At 41.8% G+C, this 23,399-nt stretch overlaps 1 protein-coding gene across 1 annotated transcript in view; it reads right to left on the bottom strand.

Moving 5' to 3' along the window:
* The window catches only part of LOC136649086 (rho GTPase-activating protein 39-like), an 87,313-nt gene that overhangs the window by 9,536 nt on the left and 54,378 nt on the right, over positions 1-23,399 (bottom strand). Inside the window, exons 2-5 of the mRNA XM_066625500.1 lie at positions 20,660-21,058; positions 7,453-8,767; positions 2,710-3,262; positions 1,145-1,234 (exon numbers count right to left, since the gene is read on the bottom strand). Coding sequence (XP_066481597.1) covers positions 1,145-1,234; positions 2,710-3,262; positions 7,453-8,767; positions 20,660-21,058 — 2,357 coding nt within the window. The remainder of the gene's footprint in view (positions 1-1,144; positions 1,235-2,709; positions 3,263-7,452; positions 8,768-20,659; positions 21,059-23,399) is intronic.

Raw genomic sequence — 23,399 nt, 5'->3', positions numbered from 1 at the left:
AGTGGAGACTGCTGCATGCCGGTAAAGCCATCCCCAGCATGGATGGAGTTTACCTTTCTGTCTGGAGGCCTCTCTTTGGCACTGCAAATCACCCCCTGACCTTCATGCCAGATAGCTGTGCATGCCCGGAAATCCGGCCTTGAAGCCAGCTGGGGTGAAAAACCCTGAAAGCAGCTGGCAAGTGCAAAGGTTGGGGGCAATCTGTGCCTTGAACAGGAGGCTCCCCCACGGAACGGTAAGTGCCATTCATGCAGGCGAGGGATTAGGCAGGGCACTGGATTCAGCCCGTGGGCCAGAGCCTGGAGAGCCCTGATTTAGTTCATTATTATTTTTACCACAATGGAGAATGCCATTGGGATGTTCACCTAAGGCATAAAGAGCTTTGTGGGTTGACTAAAAATGTTAAAAATCTTTACGAGCTAGAACCGGATGAGCAGAAATACTGCAATATTATGTTTACGGCCTGGACAATGAATTCCAGCAAGCAGATGGAAAAATATTCCATGTATAGAGAGGCCCTCTGAAGTTGAGTTTTTTTTAATGGGTATCAGCAATCACGGAGTTGCTTCAGAACTGCCAGATGACAAGGCAAGGAAAAAATAAGCTGACCTAGCATAAACACGGAGGAGAAATATGGCCAAACATTTCACCAGCAATTGGGAGTCAATGATTAACTGACTCCATCTGGTTAGTGCGTTCCAGGCTAGTCTACACAAGTGAAGTTGAAATCTTACTCATGTTTCTTTGGAGATATGTTCCACTGAAATTTGTGGGACTTGTTATTATTAACAGTATTTATATACCGCTTTTCAACTAAAAGTTCACAAAGCAGTTTACAGAGAAAAATCAAATAACTAAATGGCTCCTTGTTTCCTAAACTAAATGGCTTACTTGTTTCCAAGTAAATATGGTTAAGACAGAGCAGTAATTAAAGACTTAAAGCTATGTTGTTGTTGTGCACAAATTTTTTTCCATCAAGCATGTTGAATCGCCCTCTATTTGAATTCCTGATACTTGTATAAGTTCTGGATTTGATATTTCTCCACTTATAACTATACCTGAAAGAAATGGCACACACACATATCCAACTGAGTCTCCTCCTTATAAGCCCGTCAGAGTCCAATCCTTTTTTTTTTTTTTTTACCTTCATCCTCTGAGTTTTGTTTCCTCTTTTTCCTGGATTTTGAATTCTTTTTGTTTTTCAGATCCAGAAGCTCCTTAATGCGCTGGGTAACTGAAAATCCAAAGCATTGTTGATTGAGTGATGGCAAAAACATCAAATGCTCACTGCCATCTTCCACCTTTACAGAGTGCACCAAGGCAGAAGAGGAGACTGTGTTTACTGAATTCACACATCACAAAATCAGCTCTGTGTGTCCTCCAGCTGCGATTATTTTAGTATGATCTCATGACCTGTCAAGAGATCCCTTATGTCAGCAAACATCAAGATCAGTAACATGGTCTAAGCCAGTGTTTTGCAACGTTTGTCCTCCACTGTACTACTTCACATGGTCCACCTATTTGAAGTACCATTAGAAGTACCGTTGGAGGCCAGATGCAATGCAATGCAACAAACACCAGAAAAGAGGCTCAAGGTGGACAGGAGAGCTTTCATGAGTGTGGAAAAGCATGCTTTGGAGCTCTGACCACTGAGCTGAGCCTCTTACTGCTGTTTGTTGCTTCACATTCCTGGTCTTGCTGCCAGGTGGCAGGTGTCCAAGGGTCCAGCAAGTACCACCAGACACCACCTCAAGTACCACTGGTTGTACCTGTACCACTGGTTGAGAAACACTGGGCTAAGCTGTTATATTATTGATACCTCATATCAATTATAGAATTTCAAACATTTTTTTTTCTCAAATTACGAATTTGACTAAAGTTCAGTTGGAATTTTTGCCATTTTTGCCAGCTTTGAGACCTATTCAGATTATAGCTTTAGTTGGACTTTATGAAAGCAGATGCTGGGGATGTAAGAGAGGAAGAAAAGCTTACCCACTAAACTAACTAATAGAGCCTCCTAGTTAATTATTTTCCTTCGGTAACTTTTGGAAAACCCAACTACTTGGAAAGAAGCACTGGCACTGAGAACTGTCTCCACATATTCCACAGCATATAACTTAGTATACAGAAGAACTTCTTGGAACTTTTGAACAGAGTTCTCAGCTCTGTATATCCTGACAGAGCAGTATGAAAATGAATCTGGCCAGTTTCTCTAGGTGAGCTTGTTAGCTTTGATCTAAAAAGATGAAACACTATGAGGATTTCTCTCTTTAGCTGATCTCAGAGTTAAAATGGGCAGATTAATGTTTTGCCCCTTTCCCATGGTACTGCAAAACATTCTCTGAAGCTGCAGCTTACAAAGGCACTTGTCCCACCAATTAAGGCAAGGAGCCCTCCTATCAGAGCAAAGGGTGGTTGCCAGTTCCCAGGCTAAGGTTCCAGAACTTTTCAAAGTCCCTCTGTCCAGGCACAGATCTCACTGGTGTAACTGCACAGAGACCACACAGGAGGACACAAAGATATATTAAATTTTCTGTCTATGTTGTCCTGCAGGTAGGTGTTAGTCATAAAACTTATTTTGTTTGTCTAAACCAGAAACAGCCTAGCTCTGCTGAACAGAATCTTTGCTTAATCTGTTGTTTTTTTCTGTTGTAACGTGATGCATTTTATCTTGTTGAATAAGTGAGCTCATAAAAGTGAGGCACTTACTGTTTTCATCATTGACCTGGCTGAGGTGACGATAGATGTACCCTTCCAAGTAAGACTGAAACTTGGGTGATGGGGAGAAAAAGGCCAGACTGATGGCCATGAGTTCCCAGCCCCATGCCAGACTTCGGTAGCACATATTGTCTGTTGTTTGTCTGATTAATTGAATATATAGTTCATCCCGTAAACCTTGAATGCTCCAGCACTTGGTGACGGTGATCAAAGCCACATGATCTCGGTCCATCCGGGCTTGCCGGTCACCCATGTAGATTTGTACCAGTTTAAATATTTCACAAGCTTCCTTTTTGATGGTGTGGTTGCTGGTTATGAGCATTGGCTTTTTGATAGAGCCACCATTCCAAGACAGCATATTGGCAATGGAGAGTCTTCGACGAAAAATGCCCTGAGTGTGCATATTTAGGTTTTTGGAAGCCCAGTCTACCATGCTGCTTTGAGAGATGGGCTTCCTTATGGTATGGAAGGGAAACTGATAGCCCAAGTTGGTGCCAGGCTGGTCATTATTCGCTTGCTGGGAATTTGTTTCTATCGTTCCAGACTGCAACAGAGAACAGAAAGGAAATAAATGAAATGAAATGAAAAAAGCACCTCAACTGCCAATTTTTCCTTGAACAGAACAGCTAACAAATCACTCCTCCAATGACAGGGAAAGCCTTTATCCAAGATCTATACTGCCAGCCTGGAAAACACAACCTTCAACTCCTGTTTTGTTAATCTAAAACTAATCAAGCTCAATTGCCACTATTTTCACTTCTTCTCTTACTCTCTCTGGAATTCAGTGAAAATCTGTCCCTTATATTCTTTTCAAATAGTACAGCAAGAGCTCCAGTTCTCCTTTCTATAGTGCCTTCCTTACATACTGTCTTGAACTGTATTCAATCATTTTATTTTCTCTGTCTTTCTTCCAGGGTGGTACAATGGCCTGTGTACCGCATCAGAATGTGTGTGAGCGTTTGTGGACAAGAATATTTTGCTTTCTCTTAGTTTTGAGCTTTTAACATGTTCATCTATGATACTGCAAAGATAAAGGTTAAAATATCTTAGGTTTGGTTTTTTTAAGCGGCATTTGAAACAATGTCATGACACAGCTCTTTTAAAAATCATCCAATAAATGTCCTATCAAGGTAGCAGCCTCAATGCCAGGCCCCCTCTGCCAACTGCTGAGGCTGTAAGTGGTAGATATGGGGAGGAAGGAGCAGCTTAACCTTTGAAGAGAGCAAGGAGGCTGCAAGTGGAGATCCCTCACTATCTTCTAGAATAGGAGTCTCCAAATTTTTCAGCACAAGGGTCTCATTTTATATCTGGCACAATGTTAAGGGCCAGAAAATAAATACATTTAAATAAATAACTAAAGATGGAAGGGGAGGAATGGATTTTGAAAAGGAAAATTAATTTTGGGAGAATTAATTTTTGAAAGGATGAACATGGTTTAAAAAAATCAGTATTTTGAGGGGAAAAAATTTTGGCTGGCAAATTATTTGAAGGGATTGGGGAGAGAATATGCTGGGGGAATAGTTGGGGAATAATTGAGTAATAAGTTGGGAGACATCTGAGAAATAAATTAATTTGTAAAGAGAAATGCTTTCATTAAGTGTTGGATAGATGGGACTGATTGGCTAGCAGGGTATTGAATTATCTCCTCTCAGGTTCCCAAAGGGTGTGTTATAATTTGAGGAGCAGAGAATCAGGCCTCTCTCTTTCTACCCCCCCCCCCCAAAAACAAAACAAAACCCAGGAGAGCTCTCTTTCCAAGGGAATCCCACAAGGTGCAGAACCTTTTGGGGCAATTATTATTATTATTATTATTATACAGGTATTTATATAATGCCTTTCTTGGTTGTTAGATTTCTCCTCAGATTTTAATCCAAGGTGGTTTACATAGGCAGGCTGTTCTAAACCCCCATAGGGATTTTTATAATTGAATAGTTCTAGTCTTTCATAGAACTCCTCGTTCCAGCTGGATTCCTTCCTGGTCTGGCCTCTCTCTGGCCCTTCGCCTCCCACACTCCACTTGACGGCAACTCCTCTCTGCCACCTAGGATCAGCTCATCAGTATATCAGCAGGTCGTCAGTTCTCGGGTACTTCCGGTTGTTTCGAACTAGCAGCCTCAGACCTTCAGGCATACAAGGCGGCAGCTCTACCAACTGAGCCAGACCTCCTGCCCTGGGACCTCCTGCCCTGCCCTGCAATCTTCCTGGGACGATATTTAGCGAAGTCTCTTCAGTGGAAGCATCTCCCTGTGTACCTGGCAGGTCGCAGTGGGCCAGGACAGCTAAGCTTACGTGCCATGGGCCAGATCCAATCCTCTGGAAGGCTGGATGTGGTTCCCTGGGCAGGGTTTGGAGAGCCCTAGAAGTCAAATCTAGTGAAAAAACTTGAAGAAAGCGAACAGCTAGTTTTGTGTATCAGAGAAAACCTGCCAGGAGGGTTAAAACCCATAGATTCAAATTCAAGTCAAAATCAGTGTGATCCACAGTTTCTGATTTTTCAACTGAAAGAACAAAAGCAGTGAATATATGAACTCCAATCCCAGATTTATGAAGAAAATACTGCCCTCCTCCCAAATCCCAAGACTATCACAGCTGAACGTTGTCATAATTGTTAGCTGCCAGAGAGGGTGGCATGACAAATACAGTATGACGCAGCCATTATATTATGCATTAGGAATGTTGTAGCTTTTTAAATACATATGCCTGCCATACTCCACTACAAAGCATATGTGCCTGCACTTGCCTTGAAGGTTCAGCTTCAAGGTTTGGAAGTGTTCACTGATCCAGCTTTGTCACCAGAGGATCCACACCAGAGGCCCAAGTGGCTTTTTACCAACTTTGCTGGCGCAACAAATGAAACTCCTTCTAAACAGGGACAGTGTTGTCACGGTTATCCATGTTTTAATTACCTCTAGATCAGACTACTATAATGCCTTATATAGCTATGGGATAGTTTACTGGGACTGAGCTTTGGGAGCATAACTTGCTTGTCCTTAATACCTATACTGGCTAACAGCCTGTTTGTAGGCATACTTCAAAATATGGCTGTGGACCTGGTAAGGCCACACCTGGAGTACAGTGTCTAGTTCTGGTCACCACATCTCAAAAAGGATATAGTGGAGATGGAAAAGGTGCAAAAGAGTGCGACTAAGATGATTACGGGGCTGGGGCACCTTCCTTATGAGGAAAGGCTACAGTGTTTGGGCCTCTTCAGCCTAGAAAAGAGGCCCCTGAGGGGGCACATGATTGAGACATACAAAATAATGCAGGGGATGGACAGAGTGGATAGAGAGATGCTCTTCTCCCTCTCACATAACACCAGAACCAGGGGACATCCACAAAAGTTGAGTGTTGGGAGAGTTAGGACAGACAAAGAAAATATTTCTTTACCCAGAATGTAATTAGTTTGTGGAACTCTTTGCCAGAGGACGTAGTGATGGCATCTTGCCTGGATGCCTTTAAGAGGGAATTGGACAAATTTATGGAGGAAAAGTTCATTACGGGTTACAAGTCATAGTAGCGCACGCTCTTGGTTTTAGAGGCAGGCTGCCAGATGCAGGGGAGGGCACCAGGACGCAGGTTGTGTCTGTTGCCTTGTGTGCTCCCTGGGGCATTTGGTGGGCACTGTGAGATACAGGAAGCTGGACTAGATGGGCCTTTGGCCTGATCAAGCAGGGCTCTTCTTATGTTCTTATGACCTTTAAAACTGTTTATCCCTTGGGACCAGGATATTTGAAAGATCAATGACTTCTACATCAGGCCACAGGCTCTCCTTTGGGTGCCCCAGTAGATTAAGTGTGATAGGTAGCAACCAGACAGGGTCTTCGTGGTTCCACCTCTCTGCAAATGGTCTCCAAAGAGAGCCTCATCTGGCACCTATGCTATATTCTTTTCAGTGCCATGTAAAATTATTTTTATTTTTGCAAGCTTTTAAAAAATGGAGTCTCAAATTTGAGTTGGTTTTATGCTGCCTCATCTTATGTGCTTTAATATTATCCACTTTAATCTATATATAATCCCTAAGTTGTTATAAAAATAAGAGGTGAGGCAAACATCTCTTTTCCTTCTACAAAAAGGGCAAGGTTTCAACTACACGAATGAATTTTATTTGCCTTTATGTTAGTCAAATATGCACACTCAAGTTCTTAGTACAACCATTCAACAGAGGGATTGGGGAAGAAGGACAAAAACTGCAAAACAGCTGCCAGTACATTCTCGGTGTTATCCATTATCAGAAAAAAGAGCTAGAATTTGCAAAAGCCTAGCTGGTAAGCATCATTTGGGAGTGGCAGGAGCCAGTGCTGGTCCAGTAGAAGATGATAAGCATAAAGGGCTAAAGAGAAAAAAAACTTTGGAGCTCTGGAACTTCAAAATTGAACAGTATGTTTCAATGATAATTGTAACCCACCAATCTCTGCCTAGCTCACATCAGAGGTACAAAGAGAGGTGGCTCCCCTAAGAATCAAGAAAACTCCTGTAGTTTGCTCGGGAGTGTTACAGTTTTATACAGCTGTTTCATACAGTTTGATACCTTCTAAAGAAATTTTAAAAGGGGCTACAGTGACCTATTGATTGGTGGCATCCTCTACTGCAACTCGTACCACCTCCAGCACAAGAAATCTCTGTTTCACCACACTCTGTGACAGCAGCTCAGCCAATTGCTGGCAAAGGCTTCAATACCACCACAAAAAAGTTTCATTGAACTGCCTTATAAATAATTTTTTAACTGATAAATACCTGGGATGAGATTTGCATTGTGTTAGATGAAGAAAGATTTATCTGGCTGGCCACACTCTTTTCTAAAGAATCTATTTTTTCATAGGTTCTCTTCTGCCTCACGGTGTCTTGCTGTATTGCTGGATCGTTTGAGAGGCTTCCTCTACTGTCCATTCTGGGTCTATATAACGACCTATTACTAGCAGTCACATCATCTCTTGAACTCCTGCTGTTGCATTTTTTCAAGCGGTCCGATTGAAACTTAATTTTGTTACCCTCTGGTAAACTTGCATTTTCCAGCATTTCTGTATCAAGGCTACCTTTACTCCCTCTGCAGGCTGCAGATCTGTTCACTACAGCACGCATCTCTGCAATCAGCTTGTCATTCAGAGCACTGAGTTCACTGCTGCTACCCACAGAGCCAGGCCTTCCCTGACCAGGCGCTTGTCGTCTTCCTTTTCTCTTTCTTAGGCTTGGAGAAGGTCCTGTGGAGTAGCCAGAGTCTTGCTGACTTACAACTGTGGGATATTCTTGAGTCTGAAGGCTATTCTGCCGACTGTGGTGGGCCTCCATGTTTTTGAGAACATTAGCTTCCAAGATCTTCCAAGACTGCTTGAAGCTGTCCCTGGAACTGAGCTGTCCTAGCTGCGGTTTCACATTGCCATCAACAATCGCACCTGTACACTGAGGGGTTTTGGATGACTGATCAATGTTGACCATATGTTTAATATACTCTCTTCCAAGAGGACTGTATTCTGTTGCAGAAGTATTTCTCACATGCTTTTTTCCAGGTTGGTGTTGCTGCATACTTGGATGCTGTAATAATTTAATTGACTGGGGTTTCTTATTTAAGCTATTGCTTGGTGACATTTGTGGAGTTGTCCCATTGACATTTATATTCCCAGTGTCCATATCAACAGGGGGCTCATCATAAATTGGTGAGTCAATTGATGGTTCATCATATATTGGTGCTGGAGAAGCGTACTTGGGAGATGAAGGTTGTGATGTTGGTGGCTGATTCCCTGAAGGAGGCTGGAAAGTGAGCCCATTAGTCAACACTAAGCAAAACCCTCCATTCTCTGTCTTCTTAATTTGCATTGACTGCTTTGTTTCTAATGGATGTGCTGGTTTTGGAGCTATTGGGTTTGGGGTTACAGACTGAGGCTGTGCATATACAACTGGTTTGGAAAGCAGGGATTTCTGGCTGCTAGCTTCTGCACTGCTCTGCATCTGAAGTGAACTGCTTGAGGAAGAATTAACTTGTCTTAGACTGTTAACTTTGACCAGCATAGCTGCTTTAGTCCCTGGTAAAGGTTGCCATCTGGTAGGGGTGTCCCTGTTGATAAAGAAACACACAATTTAGGAAAACAAAACAAAAATGCAATGCTACCTTACCTGTAAAATGCAGCCACAACTTAGACCCCAAAACTCAAATGAATCTGCAGGATCTTTATAATTCACAGGTAATATAAATTTTTTCTTATCTACATACAAAACTTACTGTAGGACAAGCAGTTCCTATATTATATATTGGGTTAGTATCATTGTGAAATCATGCCCGCGGTGTCTATCAGAGCTATTACAGTTAACAACTGGACAATAATCAATCACATCGCAACAGCCAAATGCTGATCTCAGGGCTTCTGGCCCTGTCCTTTTGACAAATCCTCCACAGGCACCAGACGTTGATTTCTTAACAATGAATAGTTTCCACAATCTTAATTCTTACTTATGAATAAACAAAGAAGACCAGATTTTTCCATCTGCAGATTTCTGTTGTGCATTAACTAGAAAACCAACTTAGCTCCCATTCTGCAAAGAAAAAATACAGTTTTGCTTATAAGCAACAGTGAATCCAGAAGTTCTGGTACCTGCTTTTCCCCCATGCGCTGCATATTTTGCTAAATCATAGCAACAGTTATTTATTTTCTACTCTGAAAATAACAAGTGAAAAAGGTGAGCCTTTCAGCTTTGCAAAAAGTGAATCACAAGAGAAAATTAAATTAGGTAGGAATAAATTTTTCAGATATAAGTTCTACACATTGAATGGTCAAGTCTACTCAGTTTTTTTTAATCCTTTGTGTGTGTTCTCTAAGCATAAGTGGTAATGTTAGTCAGTGTTGTCAAGTGTGCTGCATCCAGACCAATAACTGCCATTATATACTTCAAGAAATAAGGAACTGGAGTGTGCATCCTAAAATAAGCTGTGGGTTATTCTAAATAATATATTCACAGCATGAGACACCTAAGTATCATGTCCAGCTGAAGGCTTTGCTTTTGTCAAGTGTTGCCTCCAGGGTCAATCACTGTAAATATTCTTTTAAATGAATTAGATAGCGCCCTCCCATGTTTTGATCAGCAGTGATGAAATCTACCCAGTTTGTTTTTCATATACATCCTCTTAAGTGCAAGTGGTTGCCCTTAGTCAGTGTAGTGTCCAGCTGAGTATGATGCCCTGCTCAGCTGAAAAAGGGTTATCACCAGTCAGCTGCAGCTGATATCATTGGCCATAGCCTGTCCTTGGCTGTCAGCTGAAACATGGGGGTGTAGGGCAGATACCAGCCCTTAACAGCATCTCCTAGCAGGGGGAAGAAATGGGAAAGAGGAGAGAAGCAGAGGATTGAACAGAGAGAAGGAAGAAAAGATGTAGAGAGGAGAAGAAGCGAAGAGAGCAAGAGCTGGAGGACCTAGAAGGGAAGGAAGAGGAGTGGAGACAAGAGTGAGGAGACAGGTTGACAGTAGCACAAAAAGACTCCCTCGACTCCTTGCGAACAGATACCACAGGAGCTAGGGAAGCCATATCAGCCATAAACCTTGCCAGCCAAGGTACCCCTCTGGTACCCCTGGAGACCATATCCAGGAACGATTCCCAGGAGGAGAGCCTCCACCTAACTTCGTGGCACAAAAGCAGCCAACTCAAAAGGACGGGGTGAACTAGCCCTGTGATGAGGCACACATAGGGCTCCCCGCCCACTTTTTGTTGATCATGGTTTACAATAGTAAACTCTGAGCCTCTAAACTGTGTTTGCCTTAGTATTTTGTCCACAATGCCCATGGCCTTCCAGATATCCTTGGATGCTGAGCTGTACCTCTGGGAGAAGGACGGATTTTTCTTGGCCGAAGGGTTCATTCCAGGGACTGAATCAAGTGCTCAGAGTGTGAACACTTCAGTATTCTAACACAGGGACAATCCTAACCCCTTATGTCAGTACTTTCCAGCGCTGGCATAGTGGTGCCAATGGGACATGTGCTGCATCTTGCAGTTGGGTGTCACTCATGGAGGCCTCCTCAAAGTAAGGGAATGTTTGTTCCCTTACCTTAGAGCTGCATTGCCCTTAGGTCAGTGCTGGAAACCACTGACATAAGGGGTTAGGATTGCGCCCACAGTCTTTTATCTAGCTTTTTTGCCCAATGGCTAGCAGAAAAACTGAAAATGAATACTGCATGTGAAATTTTTAAAATGTTTAAAATTTAAAATTTTAATATTAAAATTTTTAGCACTTTAAAATTTTAAAACACTTTAAACAAATTTAAAACTTCTAAATGTTTAAAAGTTTTAAATTTAAAAAATTTTTAAAACTCAGGTCACAGAATTTGGACAATCCCAGGTTTATCTTTAAGGCCATAGAACAGTGTCACTACCATGGGCAACATGTGGGTTGACATTTCTACAAGTTTAAGAAGAAGGGGAGAAACAACAACACTGAAAAAAGAGCAACTGCTCACCTAGCATTCAAATGTTATCTTGCCTCATTCTCACAACTTTAATATGTCACAAAATAGATGGCAGAACTTCTTATCCTTGGCCAGATAGTAGCCAATGTGTACAGCACGTGAAAGAACACGAAGAAAAACTCTTTGTGATATATAATAGAACTGGTAAACTATATGAGACAATAGCAAGGGGGAAGGAAAACTGCTGGAGAGGATCTGTCTGTACCATGTAGGGTTTTTGAGATTGTATTTAGAGTGGCACAATTGCTATTCCTCCCAGCACACCATAAAACTTCACCTTCCACATTAGTGAAATTAATCTAGCTTTAATCTAGGGCCTAGGCCCATAGGGAACTTCACACTCCCCCTTCTAACACCAATGAATTCCAATAAATCATGACATGCTAGTCATGCAATCTGCCACTGGTCTGCCATTGGCTACGAGCCATAAGAAACTGCACTTGCCTGCCATCACACCTAGAGAACTGCATTACACTTCCAAGGTCCAGAAATACATTGCAGTGATGTGGCAGATAGGCTGGCAACTATTTCAGTCTTCTGAGTATATATATATTTTTGTTTGCACGCACTTGCAATCACAGACACACACAAACACAGTTGGAAAGCAGAAAAGCACTATGTGGTTGCATCCTCTCTCTCTTTCTGAACATTAAATCCAGAAGATAGAAAACACCAAGACTAGTGTTTTCATTTCAGGGAAGCAGCTGTGACAGCAAGCAGAAAAGGGGCAATTACAAACACTAAATACTGATTTTCAAAGCTGAAAAGGCACCAACAAATCCAGCAGTCACTCTTAAGTGACTTTTTCCTTTTTCCTACTTATTTCTACTAAATGGTTATTGGCACAAGAGCCAATATGACCAAGGAATGTTGCACATTTTTCAAGTCTTGCCTACATGCAGCTTTATTCTGGATTCAGCTACTCATAGCAGGAGACACAATTAATCCATATTCATGCTTCCAATCCTGTTACCAATTATGTATGCCTTTTCTGTGTTAGTTCAGGTTTTACAGTTGTATTATTTTTAATTCACATATACCTCAATTTTAAATTAAAACTATCTGAAATAAAAGTCATCACAGGTTAACCAGAACATATTAATAACTAATACTAATTGACCCAGAAACATTCTCTGCCCAACCAAGAGTGAAAGAAGGTGCATTTAAACTCATGTCAAGGCTGCTCAGTGATTCCAACTGCTGAGTATTTTGAGATTTTTAATGAAGTAGTTACATAGTTTAGCTAACCAGAAGCAAATGTTCTCCAGCTGAAGTGCCAGGGAGAGGATAGGAATTGTGAGTCGCCAAAACAAATGGCCAGGAAACACTGGGATTTGCACCCCCAGTTCTGTTCTTCAGAAGAATTAGTAGCAACCATGGGACAGAAAGTTTCATTTGATCACTCCCAAGAAGTATTTTTAGTTTGTCTTCACAAGAGGAAACAGTATTTCACAACAAGGAAATACAAGGAAACACACGGTTACATCCTGAGTACAATGGGATATGAAAGAGTGCAGGAGAGGCAAAATATTCTTAATGAAAACTGGAATTTGCAATATGACTATTCTATGCAAGCTCGGGAAAAGGTCTCACAAGAGCCTTTGTTTCCAAAACAATCAAAATTCTCATGATTCAAAGGTGTTATTACTCCAAAGTGTAATTACCAGTAGGGTAACTTTGGTTCAAAAGAAATTTGGAGAAAAACAAGTTAAGGTTGTTGTAGCATATTTCACTCTTTCACTCTCTTGGATCATCCTTACCCCATTACCTTCCCAAAGACCCAAAATTCTGTCATCTAAAAATTGAGGGAACTGAGTTCATTACTCAAATGAAAGCTTCAAATGAAATCAAGTTTTGTTTTTGAATCCCTTGTCCCCTGAAGCCTCAACCAACACGATATTGCCCAGTGAAAACTGTTATGAAGATAAAAGAGAAAGAAAAATAAATATGCAAAGTTCAACCATGCCTCTGGAATATTTAAGTGCACAGGAGTTGAGATGAAGCCCTAAAAAATGGATGCAGCAAGTGCAAAGCTTGCTATTTCACCGTCCTATTTTAAGGATCACGTTCTCTCTCCCCTGTGAAAGTTGCTCTTCGAAATCCTCTTCCACCTGCCATGCTGCTGAAACTGGAGAACTCTCCATGTAACCAAGTGATAGGTTAGAACAGATGCACCCCAATATCACCAGGGGAAGGCAGGGCTGCCAACTTTTGCAATTTTGCAAGAACTTGCCAGCTTTCATTTTGAAAAATAGCTGCATAGGTGCCAACCCTACACATGTGTCAAAGCTGCAAGACGGGTTAGTGCCACACATGGTTTTCAGACAGGTGTTCCATTAGTTTGGACAACTGTCTTTGTTCATAATCAGACAGTAGTTTAAAAGTGTCATAGGCAGCTGTTCAACTGGGATTAGTTGAACATTGCATGTTATGGCTTTACAACAGTTTGTCTGTACTTCTGTCTCAGCTCTACCTTATCAAAATTCTGCGTCATGACTTTTGTTTGTTTTTCTTAAAGTCACAGATTCAGTTATTCTCAGGATCAATGGTATGGTTCACTAAACCAGCAGGGATTACGGAAGTGCACTCCAACCTGCAGATCAGAGTGATAAATTGCTTGGGGGAGACCTGCAGAGGGTGCTATGGGCCTCCTGGACCCTCTTCAAGGTTTGCTGACCCCCCCCCCCTTGTAGGGAGACAAGCCTCTGGGTGCTTTCAGCACCGCTACTGCTGTGGCGCCCTGGACACCCATTCCTGGGTCACTCCCCTTAAGGGGAAATGGCTCGTTTTTAGTTCCTATGGTGGGTCGCAACCCACCTCTTTGAGTACCAGCGCAGTATGTAAACTTCTAGTTTGCAAAGCATTGTTTGTCATGCTGAAGTTAATGAATTTAGATTTGTGAGTTTGTGACTGTTCAGCAGTGGTGGGGATTACAATTTACACCTCATTTTTATTTTTGCAAAAGAATTCTTCTCTATTTCTGCCTAGTCCCAGAAATTAATTGTGTAATCTTAAAACTCTGGGTCATGGTCTAATTTTCTCTGTGAATACTTCACCCATTTTAACACTGGAAGAGAAAAGCAGACAAGTTTAAGTTGGGGTTATCACATTCATGTCAAAATACCTACTTTCACCATTTGTTATTACCATTTTGACTATCCAGCCTAAGGAAGAATTCAGTATGACCCAAAAGCTCACATATTGCATTTTAACCCACAGTTGGCCCTTATAAAATCTATTATCCAATAGTTGTGGTCTCTGAACGTGGTAATGTGGTTATGCCTACAAAACACTATTTTCAATTGTTGCTGTTGCACATTTTACTTGTTGAAGTTATCTGCCCATGTAAATTCTACGAAGAAATCAGTACTTTTTTTCCCCTCCAAAATTATCTGACATATTAGCATTTTAGCTGTTAGCCTAGCAACAGCAGTATTTTTCATTTGGGAGGGTTGGCATTTGATACATTGTTTAGGTCAGAGATACAAAAAAGTATGTTTTCATCATTCAATTTAGCAATCTAAAGACAACTGAACATTGCTGCTTTGTTGGTTAATTCACATGACAGTCAGCCAATAGCTGAGATAAATTTAAAAAATGGTTACAAGTGGATTTACTAGAATTCTTACAGCACATGAGTACAAAATGTCCAACAAGTGAGTGCCAAAGAAAGAGCGAGCAAGAGAGAACATTTTAAGAAAAGAGAGAAGTATGGTAGATTCTTTTTGTGAATTAGGTGACTAGCCCTAGGAGCAAAGGTTACCACTTGGCTGCAACTACACAGTGCTTTCATTTCCTGTGAACAACCAACAAAAAAAGGTGACTGTACAGCAGTTTCTTTTAAAACAACTATTTCAAACACATTATGTGGAACTGGAAACAAGCCCTTTGATTTCAAGAGAGCTTGCTCTGGAGAGCAGTCTATGAATTATTTGCCAACAGAGTCAGAGCCAACTATTAGGGCTATTCAACTTTTATCTTGCCTTGGCAGTATGATTCTTTACATGAGAGGAATTATTTCTATTATAAATTGTTCTGTTTCTCTGTTGGGAGTCAAATGTGAGCACATAGTGGGCACAAAGACAGGCCCAGCATGTGGACAGGAGGAGGTTCTTGCAAGGGAATGTAGATGAAACTTGGTTAAAATAAATCATGTTTTATCCCATTAAACAAAACAAAACAAAAAACCTGTGCTGCCAGCAAACATGTAGGCAAAAGTACAGGAGCAACTATGATTGAAGATAGGCTGAAGGGAGGCAAGAAACAAGTCCTCCAAACAAATAAGTCACCTCCATCCTTTCAGCCAGGGTTTTGTTTGGGGGGGGACGGACCTGGGAGGGTAGTACAGCTCCTCCAGAGACAGCTGCTATGTATGGTAGTGGGCAGATCACCACAAAGACATTCCTGCAGCAAGGGAAAAGCTTATCCAGTTGCTGCAGTCTTTTGCTCTCTCCTCCACTCCATGCCCTCATTTGAAGGGCAGGGCTCAGGCAGCACCTTACTGCTAGTACACTGCTGCAACAACTATCATCACTTTCAGTGAGGCTGGGCCAGGCAGAAAAGAGTTGTGCAATCCCCATGGCTGCAGTGGGGCCTCCCTCAATCTCTCTCTCTCCCCCCTCCCCACATACACATAACACACACACTTGTAGGGGTCACCAACCTTTTTTTTTCTGGAAAGCCTCCTATAAGCTCTAACTGTGCATGACAGATAAAAGATCAGCAAGTGAATATTTTCCTATCACTGCATCTCTCTGCCAGAAAGGCAGAAATTCAATATGAACATGAGCCTATAATATGACTAAACCATGGTCAAACTAGTGTTTGAAAAGCGCTGCTTTAAGCTGTCAGGGAGACTGTCCCCTCACAAGTTAAAGAACAGGGGAGAGAAACGATGTTGTGTCAGAGATGATGTTGCTGCTAATTAGCAACTTATACGGAGCCCCTATGGTATGACTGCTGTAGGAGTCCTGCTATCCAGCTGCAGTTCTAAGGTGCTGGTAAGAAAGGGACATAGAAGAGACAGAGTTAAAAAAAGAAAGGAAGGAAGGAAGGTGGTAGGTGAAGGAACAAAAGATAGGTAATGGATTTCTTTTCCTACCTTTGCACCTCAACCCCCTCTCACAGTTCAATTTTCCAGTATAAGGTTTTTTAAACTATGAAGGGAATTGCACCCTCATAGCTTATTATTAATTATTATTAACAGTATTTATATACCGCTTTTCAACAAAAAGTTCACAAAGCGGTTTACAGAGAAAAATCAAATAACTAATGGCTCCCTGTCCCAATAGGGCTCACAATCTAAAAAGATGCAAAAGAACACCAGCAGGTAGCCACTAGAAAAGACACTGCTGGGGTGAGGAGGGCCAGTTACTCTTCCCCTGCTAAAAAAAGAGGAGCACCCACTTGAAAAAGTGCCTCTTACTCAGTTAGCAGAGGTTATCCAGACCACAGTGAAGGGAACTGACTGCAGGGGACACATGTCCTTTAATATGCTTTTTCAAGCCTAGTTTACCACCATCTCAAACAAAAGCTACAACCTTACATAGGGGAGCATCCAGTACATCTTATTGGGAGGCCCAACTTCCTCCCATCACCACAAGTTGTAATACCCACATATGCACACCATAACATTGATTTCACAGGTCCCCACTTCCTGGCTCCAGCAGAGAAGTGGCTAAGGTGGTATGTGTCCCCAGAGCCAGAACTATAGGAGATGCGATTCTGCCAGGGCCTTCCGAGGGACTGCAGAGGGTACCCCACCTTCATGGAATGGCAGAGAGAAAGTGAAAAGCAGAAAATCTCCTTTTGTCACTTTTCACCATCACCCTTGACATTTTTTAAAAATGAGTTTTCACTTGTTGGAACCATTATTAAAGTACACAGTGACTAGCAAGAGGTGTGAACACTCTAATTAGTTAGCCCAAGTTAGCCCTGTGGCTATATTTCACTCTGAATTAGCAAGTAGTTATTTGAAAATGCTTTAACTGCTAACACAGGTGTTCTAGCATCATATATGCAGACACGCCTTCAAAATGATCAGCTTTGCTGGGAAGAACTGAAAGCAGCAAACACAGTCCAAGGTGCTTCAGCAGTTCTCGGATGAGAAGCTAGGATTGCCACCAATCCTAGGCTAGGGTTGCTGAGGTTGGGCTCCTCAGCATCCAACAACATGATAAATTAATACATACTGAATGTATTAGTATGTAAAAGGGCCTCTCTCTGGCACAGTGGTTTGTTGATAGAAAAAGCTTCAACTTGCTAATCTGTAACAGTTAAACCTATAGGAGGCTTTCCAGAAAAAAAGTTGGGAAACCTATAAGTTTCTTTGCATGAGTCAAGGAGAAGTGGCTCCCAAGTGAAAGGGAGCCCACTCAAAAAAAAAAAGTGATAATTCTCTTTCTACAGACTATGTGGTTGTGATTCTCTGGATTATACCAAGTAAAACCTAGACTGAAAGACTTTTTTGATTACAGGTGGAGCCCGTGGAAGGTGGAGTTCCGTTCACAGACCCCCCCCCCCCCGCAGATACCAAAAACCACAGATAACCAAATTTGTGGTTTTTGGAGCTCACCTAAGTTCTGAGGGTGACTGGAGCATTGCTCCAGTTGCCTCTGGAGCTGTTCTGAGGCCCGTAGAGGCTGCACATGGCCTTTATGGGCCTCAGAATGGCACCAGAAGTGCCCCTCTAGGTCCTCCATAGACCTTTCTGAGACCCGTAAAGGCCATGTGTGGCCTATACAGACCTCAGAAAAGGCCCCAAAAGCATCGGATGGCTACTTCCAGAAGGGCAATATGGTGGTCCTAGAAGGGCACTTCCAGTTTTTGGCCAAAAACTGGTAGCACCACTTTACTTGGCAAATATTTACAATTAATGGAAGTCAGATATGTGATCTTGGAATATTCAAATTAATGCTGAAGTGGCATATTCCAGACCTCTCTGCTACTGGCTACTGAAGGCCAAGGTATACACTGGAAATGTGAGTGCCCAGCTGTAAATGAGCCTACATGTGTCCCTCTGGTAACAAGAGTGGAGCTGGACTGTGATGCTCCAGAACTGGAGCAAAATAGATGCTAATCTGATTAGAAGTTACCAAAGAATGTATTGGGAATGTTTTGAGGTGTGTGATTTTCATGAGAACAAAATGCCTCATCACATGTATTATGACTGCCCTACAGCCCAAAACTGAGCTATTAATCAACACTCTTGTCTCTCCACTGCCTCCTTGTCTATACTTTTCTAGAGAAATTCATTTATTACAGCCAAATGATGCGATTCCTCTCCCTTGGAAAGTGTTCTTGGAAACAGTACATAAATAACCAGATTTCATCTGGTTGGCATAAAAGACTGCCCTTCAACAAGCCTTCGAGTCACATATTTTTTCATCATTCTAAACCTGTACAGCTGCAAGAGTAGCCTGCTTATCAGGAAGTATGCAGCTTATTAGTGCTGATGCTCCTGATAGGAAATTTACATTCATTCTGCTGTATCTACAAACAGACCACTCAGCCATGCTGTGCCAATCATCTGTTCATCTGTTCATCAACTATCTATCCTGGTTCATCCAAGAACTGATTGCCTGGACTAAGTCCAGTAGGTAAGTCAAAAGAAAAGGGGGAAAAAACCAAAACTTTTTATCTACGACTGAATTTCATCAGGAAAAATTACAGATATGGGAACTGGTTGCAGTCATATCTCTGTAGTATGAGTTCCCAGAGATACCTTGAAGAAGAAATCCAGATTTACCGCTGTAACAAATGAGCTTCCCTTTCTCCCTTCTTCTCTCCCCAACCATTTCTCATAAGGAGAGCTTCAGCATAAGGTTCCATAAAAAGCAGCTTCTTTGAGACACTCTGAAATCAGAGCCATTGCAGAAAGACTGCATGGTTAAGCAGACAGGTTATTTTGTGGATTCACTTTTGTGAACAGTCAGTGAATTGAATTAGAGCCAACTTCAACAAAGTAACTACCAATATTTCATTTCTCTCATGCAGAATGTTGAAATGCAATTGAAACATCTTTCCAAGTGCCCTAAGGCTTCAATATCCCCAAAGCTAAGGAAACAAAATAATAGAGTTGGAAGGAAAATTGGAGGTCATCTAGTCCATCCCCCCTCCTGCTCAATGGAAGAGATTACAGCATCCCTGACAGGTGGCTGTCCAGCCACTGCTTGAAAACCCCCAACGAGAGAGAGCCCACAACTGCACAAGGCAGGCTGTTCTGGGGTCAGACAGCTCTTACAGTTAGGAAATTCTGATGTCTAGCCTAAATCTACTTCCTTGTAGTTTTAACCCATTGGTTTTAGTCTTGCCCTCAGGAACCAAAGAAAGTAAACCTTTCCCTTCTTCTATGTAACAGCCCTTCAGATACTTGAAGACAGCTGTCATATCTCTCCTTAGTCTTCTCTTTTCCAGGTTAAATGTATCAAGCACTTTTAACTGTTCATCATAGGACCTGAATTTCCAGATAGCCATCATAGCTGCCCTTCTCAGAATCCATTCCAGCTTAACAATGTTCTTAAAATGTGGTGTTCAAAACTGGTCTTGGTATTCCCAGTGATGACTGACTAATATAGTATAGCATGGAACTATGACTTCTCATGATCCAGAGAAGTACACTTCTGCCAATATGCTTCTGTCAATGCAGCCTATCAATGCATTCATTTTTTTGCAGCCACATTTCAGTGCTGGTTCATGTTCAGTTTCTGGTCTACTAAAATACCTTGTTTTTTTCATTCATGCTGTTGCCATGCAGGGTTTCCTGTGCTTGTGACTCTGATTTTTTGTTCCTACATGCAAGACTTTACATTTGTCTCCACTGAACTTCATCTAATTGATTCAATGATAAAGTCTGTCAAGATAATTTTGAATCCTGATTTGGTGGTCTTCCCGTGAGTTAGTTATCTCCCCCAGTTTGGTGTCATCTGCAAATCTGATAAGCAACCCCTATATCCACTCATCCAGGTCATTTATAAAAATGTTAAACAGCACAGGGCCCAAGACAGAGCTCTGCAGCACTCCACTGGATTCCTCATTTCAGGTTGATGTGGAGCTATTTAACACCACTCGTTCAGGAATGGTGGTTCAATCAGCACTCACCTAATAGTAATACCATCTAGCCCCTATTTTACCATTTGAAATCTGTGTACATTATGTCCATAGCATTCTCCTGGTCTACAAAACTAGTCATTCTATCAAAGGTGGAGATGAGATTATTCTGACATGACTTGTTCTTAACAAAGGGAAGAAAACCAAATAGCTTTTAAGTTTCATTAAGTGTTCACAGAAATCTTGCAAAGCTGAAAGAGAAGGAAAAAACAAACACAAAAACCCACCACCACCAAAAAAAATCCTTTTATAATAGCCTCTATATTTTACCCCGTTCTTCACATGCCGCAGAAGAACCTGGCCAGTCCCTAGGAGCCATGGCAACCTGACACCTGGGATTTGTGGAGCTGTGCCCTAATTAGTTATTGGAGAGGGAGAGATTTACCTTCCAGACTCTGGCCTCTTCTCCAGGCTGTTGTCCTCTTTACCCTTTTCCATCTCCTGTAAAAGGGCCATTTGGATGGGAGTGTTTTGTCCATCACTACTTGTACTGCCCCTGTGCTGGGATGTCCTAAAGTCAGACTGGGAATTGCGTTTCATGGCTTGAAGCTGGGCCAGTGGCACAATGTCACAATCCTGTGGCCTATGCCACACTGTCTGTTGTGTGATGGCATTGTAATAGTAGAAACGGTTGTTGTTTTGGTCAAAGAGCTCCCACCACTGGTTTTCATCAGACTGCCGAACTCTCAGGTTGGGTGGTGGCTCCCAGCCACACTCTCCGGTGGTCAAGTTGACATACATTCGTTCCCGGGAACGAGGTTCAATTATCTCCACCCAATCTGAGCTGAAATAACAGAAAAAGCACAGTTTGTTAGAGCTGAAAATGCAAGATAATCTTTTGAAACAAATCTGATACAAATGGCTGAATATGGAATCTGTGAGTTCCTTTACATAACATATTATTTCATTATAGAAGACCTAAACCTAAGCCTACTAATTAATATATATAAGTACACAAAATGTAATAGATGAAACTACATGTCTGGCAAGCAGTTTTCACAAACTGACTCCGAGTAAGGCTTGGAAAATTCATACCATGCCAACTGCATGAGGAAGCACTTCATATAAATGCTCATTGAGTGGAGTTTCGGCTACATGGTTTATATTTCAAGGAAATACCATGCTACAATCTGAGTATAGGAATTGAAACATTAACTCAGTTGTCTAGTTGCAAAACAGTGAAAACAATCACACTATAATAGAAACAATCTTTATAGAAATTTTAAATATATATTGAAATAACTAACCTAGCTAATAAAACAGGAAAAATAACTAAAAATTGAAATATAAAATATAAATTAAAGCACTCTAACTCAAACTTAACTGGCTCCCCCAAAAGGGGGGATGCCCCCCTCCCTCTCTCTCTTTAAATATATATCAAATATATATTGCCTTTATGAAGAGGCAGACAGCAAGCACTTCAAGTACTGAAAGAAGAATAGGAACAAAACACTAACTGGGAAACAAAGTAGAAAAAAACGGGGGAGGAGGAAGAAGGTTTGTAATATGGGATACTTCCTAAGGAATCCATACCTTTTATGAGGTATACAAAATACTATTTTAAAGTAGCAATAGCAATTTACATAAATCTCTGCAACAGCCAGGAAATTGAAATACTTTCCTGTGTGATATTAAAAGTTTCACAACAAAAACTATTGTTGTCCTTGATCAGAACAGGAGAGTCTCCATATGGGTTATATCTGGTTTACAGTAAGTTTCCAATAGAGAACTAATGCAAGCTGGGCTGTAGTTAGGCTTTAGATATCTGCAGACCAATGAGAGCAGCCACTTGGATGAGAAATCATGCAGAAAACTGGGAACTTCTCAGGTGTCACTTGTAGATTTCTAGTCAGATAAAACCAGGGAGCCAAACAAGAAACTGGATGTTGGAGGGCATACTTAGGGCTCCCCAGGTTCAGTGATTGATGGCATTTTAGTCTCTATCATAACTGACAATGTCATCTGTATGCACTTTTTTGCAAACAGAACTGGCAATTTCCCACAATAACTTGAATGTAACATAAGTCATTTTGTTAAAACTCAGCAGATACCCCACCTGCACAATATGGTCTCGCTGCCAACTCCTCAATGACTCACTACCAAACTTAAACAGCTGTGTTCAAGATAACATCCGCTCAGGTCTCTGAGTGCAAGAAGAACTAACAGCACTGTTGAATGTCCATGAGATACACTATTACCAAATACTTAAATTACACACCAATGTTTCTGGGGAGTTCTGCCCACCTTGTCTTGCTTTCTTCCCGACTCCTTACTAACAATGCTGGAGTGCTCTGGAAAGAGTTGAATGGAAGATTATGTACAGTATGCCTCTAGCACAGCCTGAGAAAACCAAGCAGGGAGTAAATATTTGGTGACCATCATCCATCCTTGTTCTAGGCTTGCTGGAAATCAGAACTGGACATCTTGGCAATTACATGGTCCCCACTCCACACGTGATAAGATAACAGTAATGCAAGAGTGCATTTCCAGGGGAGGATCAGTGGGAAGGGGGGACAGGTGCTTAATCCTGCCCATGCTCAGTTATTTTCTTCTGCAAATGATCCCTACCAAGGCTGTTTGCCTCCCTTTCAGGACAACATTTGGTTTTGGGGTCCAATAACCAACGAGTGGTTCTCAAACTTTGTATGACCATGACCCACCTTGTCCTCTGTGCTGAGTCGCAATCCGATGCCTGCTGTCATGCTGCAGAACATTATTGGGAGCCACTGGAGGTCATTTCCGGGTTGTACCAGGCCTGCAGCCCACTCTATTGGCCTCCGCAGGCCCCAGAATGTCTTGCAGAAGCAAACTGGAAGACACTTCCAGTTGCTTCTTCAAAGCATTCTCGGGCCCGTGGAGGCCAACGGAGCAGGCTGCAGGCCTTGCATTACCCAGAAGCAGTATCCAGTGGCCCCCAGTAATGCTTGTGGTGCGACAGCAAGCACTGGGTTGCAACCCACTGCACATCGGTTCACAACACACCAATAGGTCACAACCCACAGTTTGAGAAATGCTACTTTAAACACAACCAAGGAGAAGGAGAATTTGCAGGGAAGAATTGGCAAATGTGAAAACCTCCCCCTATCTACCAGTACCCCACCTCCAATTCTCCCATACAAATGTCT

This window comes from Tiliqua scincoides, chromosome 4, assembly GCF_035046505.1.
Source record: "Tiliqua scincoides isolate rTilSci1 chromosome 4, rTilSci1.hap2, whole genome shotgun sequence".
NCBI lineage: Eukaryota > Metazoa > Chordata > Lepidosauria > Squamata > Scincidae > Tiliqua > Tiliqua scincoides.
Note: the sequence above shows the minus strand (reverse complement) of the source record. Positions and strands in the feature narration are given on the sequence as shown.